Raw genomic sequence first — 8,088 nt, 5'->3', positions numbered from 1 at the left:
AAATCTAAATCCACCTCACATTTACAATTCTTTTTTTTGCAATGGTGGAATGCTAATTTCAAATCAAAATTAAGTAAAATATAAGTGATAATGTCCAAGAATTTTTCCCTAAGAATTTTATTTTTTTTCTTTTTTGGATCCAACAACAATTCATTCATCAATATAGATCTTTGGGCATACCTCAATAAAATGGTGCGATTGAATGAAAACATCAACATCTCCTTAACATTGCTCATTCTTTAGTCTTCAAGCAAATTCATATTTAGAATTTTAGGGTGATTGTGTGCTTCATACTGTCTATTTAATTAATAGATTACCTACTAAAGTTTTCAATGGCAAAACATCATACAATCTTTTTTTCATAAAAACTCAACATATAAACATCTGCATGTGTTTAGTTGTCTTTGCGATGGTCATAATGTTGTACAACATAAATTTGACCATCACGCCAAACCTGAAATTATTCTTGAATACCCTCATGATCAAAAGGCTTAAAAAATTTTTGATCTTGCTTCCATAAAAATCTATACAAGCTGTGATGGCATTTTTTGAATCATTTCATAACTAATACTTGCTCTATAATCCCTACCATCTCATTTTCAATATCCGATCTCAATATTTCATATCCACCATCTCCTCCTCCACAACCTTCCACTCACTCATTAAACTCAAATTAATCTTCTTTGGCACCTTCTCCACCAATCCAAGGCAATGTTCCTTCGCGTACTGTGATGACAATTGTCGCCGATCTCCCGTTCACCCATCCCATAGTCTTCACAACATTTTTATGTCCTCATCAATCGCATGCTCACTTGTGAGACTTCTTTTATTATCATGCCCAACCTGATCTTGCTTCCTATGATAAGTCTAATTCCTCTTATATATCTTTTCTCACTTCCATATATTCCACTGAGGAAGCTATATTTTTTGCCAAAGTCGTGAAAATACCAGAATGACATGAGGCTATGCAGCTGGAGCTTGAGGCCCTTGAGGACAACGATACATGGACCCTTGTCTATCTCCCACTTGGGAAGCCACCTGTTGGTTGCAATGGGTTTATAAAATCAAATGAAGGTCTAATGGTTCTACTAAAAGATATAAGGCATGTCTTGTTGTCATAGGTCACACTCAAATATAAGATTACCATAAAACCTTTCCCCTGGTTGCGGATCAACTTGTTACTGTTTGTGTTATTAGTCGCGCCACTATTAAAAATTGGTATCTTCATCAACTTAATGGCAATAATGCTTCTCTCTATGGTAATTTGTCAGGGGAGGCATACATGAAATTGCCACTTGGTTATCAGAGACAGGAGGAGAATCAAGTGTTCATCTTAACAAATCTCTTTACGGCTTAAAACAAGCTCTTTAAGGAATTGGTTTGGCAAGTTTTCCCAAGTCCTTTTTGATCTAGCTTTGTACCATCTAAGACTGATCACTTTGTGTTTTATTTCCATAAATGGACACGTTATTTGTTCTAGTGTATGTTGATGATAGTGATCATAGGAAACTACGAGAATGCCATGCATCTTTGCTTTAAAATCCTTCCTTATTTAGTCGTTCCATTTCAAAAATTTGGGGCACCTCAAATTCTTTTTGGGTATTGAAGACCTACCATTCTACTTGAAGACATTGGTTATGCTCTAGCTCATCCGGCCTCATTTCCCATGGAACAAAATCTTAAACTCACTAATCAAGATGGTGATTTCCTTTCTGATTGAATCACTTATATATCTAACTATTATCATATCAGATAATTTTCATACAGTTCATATCTTGAGCCAATTTATGTACCAACCATGGAAGCCACATACGGATATTTCTATTTGAGTACTTTGCCATTTAGTTGCCACTCGTGTTCAAGGCATCCCCCTCTCATCCATTGGTGACTTAAATCTCATAGCTTATTAGGATTTTGACTAGGCTATTATGTTATGACTTGCTACTATCTACCAGCTATTGCATATTTCTTGGCGCCGGTCCCATCTCTTGGAAGATGAAGAAGTAGAACACAACATCTAGCTCACTAGAAGCGTAATATAGTGTCATGGCTATTGCCATTCTAAGATCACATGGCTTCACTACTAGCTCCATGATCTTTGTAAGCGAGCCTTGTCTACCATATTATTGTGACAATCTAGTAGCATTAGATATAATGGCCGACCCTGATTCCATGAATGTACAAAGTATGTTGAAATTGATTGCTACATTATTCATGAGAAAAGACATATAATGGTCTTATTCACACATCCTATGTATCTACCTTTAAGCAATTGGTTGACCCTTTATGAAATCTATATGCAAAGACCTTTCATTTTCGAAAAAGCAAGTTAGGCATTTGTGACAACCACGAATCCGATCGGAGAGAGGGAAGAATTTTCTCAACCTATTTAATTTGAATTTTTCTAAAAAAAATAGAGGAAGAAGAGAAAAAAATTTTGAAAGTATTTTCTGTGTCTACTTTTCTTTCATTGATGATCCATATAATATAAACTGAGGTACATAGTCCTTATTTATAATAATAGTGAGATTCTTCCTCACACAATTTGGACTAAAATTCGTCTCCTAGTTTGAATGTGATAGATTTCAAAAATAAATATGACTAGTAGAAATAATTATGAAAAGAAAATTAAATCATGCATGAGGTAGATCTTGAGTTCTATATCAAATTTTTCTTTTGTTATTTCTTATTCTTCATGGATCAAAAGATATGCTTGGTCAATTTTTTTCCCAGAAAAGATATTTTCAGTTTGACCAACTAATTCTAGGGCCCAAATGATAGAATTTCAGTCTGATTTAACCCCTAGAGGGCTGGCCCTAAGTTATAGATCTCAAAAGATTACAGAATTTTAAGGAAAAAGATCATTTCAATTGAATGTCATATGACCAAGTTATAGTCTCTGGAAGTTTGGCTTGTAACTCAGCTTCCTAATATGACGGATCTGGCTTTTGGATCTTATCTTGCCCTACTCGTAGTAATCGTAGTACCTCATATCAAGTTTAGTGATCTTCCTAGACCAGGATTCTCCCTGTTTAAAGGATTTATCTCTTGCTAAATCAGAACTAAAAGTGGGAAATGGGTACATGTATGTACGTATGCATACAATTAGGATTTTACTTTTAGTCCTTTACAAGTGATGAGTCCTTGTTCTTTCACATATTTAAGTATATTTTCCACAAGCTAGGACTGAATATAAAATGGCCATGAGAAACAAGATTAAGAGTAAATGTTCCGGTCAACACAGATTAAACATGGTATGGCCGTCAGTCCAGGGAATCACATCAATTTCTCTTACAAGTGAGCTGTGCAATATATGAATCATTGAGAACATGAGTCTCATTTTATAGGAATGCTTTGAGCTAACAATCACTGTCAGTCTTAAATCTAACAGTAGATATAGTCCTTCATGCATTATGTTGATGTTTCTGCTGCTTCTTGGTGCATAACAAAGAAAAGAATCTGGGAGAATTAATCTAGTTTGAAACTGACTGCCTTGGCAGTGAATTTAGTAGCAAGATCTCTGTAAGTAGATCAAAGAAGTGGAGACTAAGAAAGCATAAATCCTCGTTCTGAATATTCTTCAGATATCGAGAGCAACTAGCGGACATCATCCCGCCACAAAGAATAGTTGGTCTCTTTTTTGGGAAGTGAAGAATGGTAGATGGAGGACAGAAATATTAACAACCAAGTATTTGCTTAATTTGACCTTGGTACCCAAGAGGCAAGCTCACTGTTTATGAGTGAACGAGTGCAGAGTTGAGAATGATTGAAGATGTGAAGCTACTAGATAATCTTGCTATGATATTGCGGACACCTTAATGTAACATGGACAAGATCTTGCCAGCAGTACTTTGATCCTATAGTTCACAGCTCTCTTGTCGGCTCATAAGAATTTGTATAGGTGGGACATGATGGCCTACTAGAAACAATCAAATATTTCAATATACAACGTATGATTTCAAAATAACTCAGATGAAGATATATTTATTCATAAAACCATCCAAGCACATGAACTTTATTTAATATGGATAACTTCAAGTACATATGTTCTGGAAGGAAAACTTAGTCAGGTGCTTCCAATGGTTTATTTTAGGTGTTACTCTTTATTCATAGTTCTCAATCACATTAATTTTCAAGGGAAGTTGATCTGGTAGACTGGCTGCTTATCAGGGTAGAACAGCCCGAAGTGTTGCTCTGCCCCTTGTGGTTTCTGGTTCTCATTAAACATCTCAAATATGTAGGCTTCTATAGCCTTTCCGGGTCTTCTTGGTGTTCCTTGACCAACATGGTTAATCAAATTTTGATTATATGTCCTTGCATTGTCAACGGATGCTCCAAGACCATCAGCTGATGGCCAACCACTCTCCGACACCACAATCGTCACATTAGACCCTCCAAGCTTCTCCAATGCCACATAAATTGCATCCATTATAGTATCGAAGAGGTGCTGATAGTTATATTGTCCATCTTGTATGACAGTCGTTGGAGAAGTAAACAAGGCATACTCAGTCCCGATGTGGTTCGGATCGCCGATGTAATTTCTGTAGGTGTACAAGTTTACTAGCAGTGGGGCTCCATTGCTGGACAAAAATTGAACTGTTGGTCCTAAGTATGTTGATGCAGCAGAAGAGAGTCTGCTGGATGAGGGAGGTGAATATTGCTCAAGGACTTCACGCCCGGTGGCAATTGAAGTGGAGACTTTGATTTCGTTTTGTAGGCCTGCTGAGGACAAAGCAGAGTGGATATTTTTCATGGCAGGGAGCACATACTGGGCTTGATCTCCAGGGATCACTTGATTACCAACTGCAATGTATTTAAATAAGACATCAGGGACATAAGCCTTCACATTTCTCTGCACCCAGTCATTGGCTGCTGATGGACTAGAGGCTAATGATTGGAGATCTGCGTTGGGGACATCTAACAAGAGTTGAATGTTGGAACCCTTGAGGGCCTGGAGAACAGCTTGGTTTGGATCATAAAGTCTCATTGCTTTGATGTTCTTAGATTTGTAGAGATCCACTACTTCATTTGGTGGGGGCAGGTTGTTTCCTTGAGTTCCATAAACGACTCCAATGGGTCGTGCTCCTGAAAGAAAAACAAATTTATGCTTTTACTTCTATATATTTGGACACAATGAAACCAAAATTTTAAAACCATCATCTCCTAACTTAATGAAAGCTGAAAGAGGGTTATAGCCCAAACGAAAGTGGGAGTGAGAGAGATTACCTGACGGGATTGCTATGAAGACTAGAAGGATTAATGCAACGGCAGCCATGGAAACAATACTTCGGTATGCCATAGAGAATAGCTCTGGTAGATCTATCTCTAGAACACCTCAGGCTTGATGTGCATCTACCACTACACACCATCCTATATGAAGTATCTGAGGCTAGCTCCACCGTCCACGTCGATAATCTTCTTCAAAATTTTGGTTCGTAGTATGCGGCAACGTGTCCATGTCAAACCGCTAAATTGCCAATCTTGCATATGGCTGGTTTTGTTGGGCTCTAGAAATATGTTTGGAGTGAAGCTAAATTTTGCATGGAATGGTCAAGCTATTCTTTTGCGTTCACACATTTTTCTTGGTTTGCTTGAGGGATCCAAAATATTAAATTGTTTTAATATTTGAGGATTGACGTAAGTGATCCTTGATTCTCGGGTGCATTCTTATCTCCATGGTGCAAAGCATTTGACCAAAAGATATTTGGTGTCACGTCCCATGTCCAGCTTAATCCGAAACTTATTCATACTATTGCAATATAACCAATATTGGTTGATTATTTTTAATTTTTCTTGTAATATATACGGGGGATATAGATGACAAGACCATGATAGATAAGCATACCAGAGGTGGATCTAGTCCCTTCTCCTAGGAGTAAAGCCCCTACTTAAACTTGTAAACCTAAATTATGGAGGGGATGCAAAATAAACAAATTCAAAAAAAAAAAAAAAAATCATAAAAGGTATCAAATAATAACTTGATTAAAATTTCTATAGTAAATCATATATTTACAAGAAATGCTTGTAAGGAATAGACTCCATGAAATGTTAGATATTCGATAAAGCCATTTAATGATTCCAAAACTACGTATTTAAAATTGAAGATCCATGGTTAAATTTCAGTCTATGCCCAATACGAGTATTTGGCATGATCAGAGGTAGATACCAAAGACCTGATGGAATAAGGGCTGTCAATGGGCTGGCCCAGCCCAAGTTACATGAGCAGCCTGACCAGAAAAAAAGAGGGGCTCTTGCTGAATTTTTTGACCCTTAATTCCCAGTGGTCCTAAACCCTACAAAGTCTTAAAACTTTTTGAGCTGAGTTTGGAATGACAAATAAATTTTTGTTTGATCTTGGTTCGGCTCGATTTGGGTTGGGATCGGGCCTGATGCCCCAGGGCCGGCTTCCGCCACGATGGTTTAACTTTGAGCTTGGGCATTAAGCTGAAGATTTTACTGGATCGGTGTCCTCATCTTATCCATTGACAGTTGTAGTTCTTCGGAGATGAGAGTTTTCTAGCATCCAGTCCGGTCAACGATTGGAGACCATTGTCGATTGCTAGATGGGCTTCAACTTGGAGAACGATGATTGTCAATTATGGGGGTGTTCCAGCTGCTATGCTTGACCAGATATTCTCCTGTTCATAGAGATATGCATGTGGCAAGTTAAATTCATCAGTCCCCTCATGTTATATTCATCAATTGCTCCCGTGTTTGACAACAATTTCTGCAATTTATTGTAATAACCCATAAAAAAAAAAAAAAAAAACTCATGCGTGCAGTGAATGTGAGGTGAGGGAATAGAAAACTCCTCTTCTCTGACTCTATTAAAGAAAGGGCTTGAGTCTTGCCCAAAATCAATGGGATTTTGGCCTATAAATAGAGAGCTCCTCTTCCTCTTTGTCTCCACCGTGATTTGCTCGAGAATCGCTGCCGATTTGAGCCACCCCGTCGAGCCTTTTTCCTTAGATTTCATTAGAGAGATTGTCGAATCTCTCATCGAGGACATCGCCGAACCTAGGTAAGGTTCTCTCCCTTCTCCTTTTCCTAGTCTTCTCTTCGTCGGATTTGATCTGATAATCTGTCGATCGTGGAGGATAAGGCCCTTCCTTGCTCTCCATTTTTTTTTCTCCCTACCGACTGTCGATGGTTGTGACTGCTATTGGGGTCATCTTGTGCTTGGCGCCATGCGCCGTCATTCACCGCCGATCGGGTTCCACGACCATGGTCGGTGTGAAGAAGAGAAGGGGAAGCAGGGGCTCGGTTGCTTTGATTGAAAAAGAAGAAGAGAAGAGGGAGAGAGAGAGAGAGCCTCTCTTCTCTCTATTTATTTAATTTAATTAATTAATTATTTTTTTAATTTGATTGAGAAAAATAAAATAAAATAAAATAAAATTATGGGGATTTGGAGTGGACCTTTGGTGAGCCGAAGAGAGTTGAATTAGACAATTCATATTTTATTATTTTAATATTGAGATTGGTCATATAAAAAAATAATCTTTTGGATAGGAGATCTTCAAGCAGGTCTTCTTAGTACCTGATTCATAAGCTCAAGTGTGGATTAAGATTAATTAGGAGGTTAATTTATCATCAATAGAGATAAGAATTTTTGGACACAAACATCAATAAATATATATTTATTTTTTTACATTGCATGATTTAGTTTCTCGTGGTTGATATTTATTTTATGTTTGCTGATTATTTGTATATTCTGTATCATATGTTGGTATCAAATAACGATGGTTTTTGGATGGTTTGGAATGCGATACCGATTATTAAGAATTTAAAAAATATATATAATATGACACAATATTTTTCTGACATAAATTGAGATTTAATAAATTGATAATCAAGAAGGGATATTTGGATTAGTCATGATAAACTGAGAATAGCCCCGCTATGGGTAGGAACATAGTACTTGAGAATGCCACCATGGGCTGGAGTATGGCTAGTATGGTTTGCCACCACGAGAGGGATCGTGGCTAGTATAGTTTGCTATCGCAAGCAGAATCACAGCTAGTATGATTTGCCACTACGGGATTCTGGCTAGTATGGTTTGCCACCACGGGTAGAAGTACGGCTAGTATG

The 8,088-nt window shown here is 37.5% G+C and overlaps 1 protein-coding gene across 1 annotated transcript; it reads right to left on the bottom strand.

Moving 5' to 3' along the window:
• Nucleotides 1-3,956: 3,956 nt before the first annotated feature.
• On the bottom strand, nucleotides 3,957-5,383 carry LOC105045348 (glucan endo-1,3-beta-glucosidase). Its single transcript, XM_010923592.4, has 2 exons — nucleotides 5,227-5,383; nucleotides 3,957-5,085 (listed from the first exon to the last, which is right to left on the bottom strand). The coding sequence occupies exons 1-2, from the start codon at nucleotides 5,297-5,299 to the stop codon at nucleotides 4,133-4,135; spliced, it is 1,026 nt and encodes a 341-aa protein (XP_010921894.1). The 5' UTR covers nucleotides 5,300-5,383; the 3' UTR covers nucleotides 3,957-4,132.
• Nucleotides 5,384-8,088: the final 2,705 nt, after the last annotated feature.

This window comes from Elaeis guineensis, chromosome 5 (assembly GCF_000442705.2).
Source record: "Elaeis guineensis isolate ETL-2024a chromosome 5, EG11, whole genome shotgun sequence".
Lineage (NCBI taxonomy): Eukaryota > Viridiplantae > Streptophyta > Magnoliopsida > Arecales > Arecaceae > Elaeis > Elaeis guineensis.
This window is presented reverse-complemented; position numbering and strand designations above follow the sequence as displayed.

Bases quoted from the DNA above. Each gene is read 5' to 3' on its own strand.
- LOC105045348 (XM_010923592.4), bottom strand. From the start codon at position 5,299: ATGGCATACCGAAGTATTGTTTCCATGGCTGCCGTTGCATTAATCCTT. The intron at 5,086-5,226 runs GTAATCTCTCTC...TTTTTCTTTCAG, and splicing joins CTTCATAGCAATCCCGTCAG to GAGCACGACCCATTGGAGTC.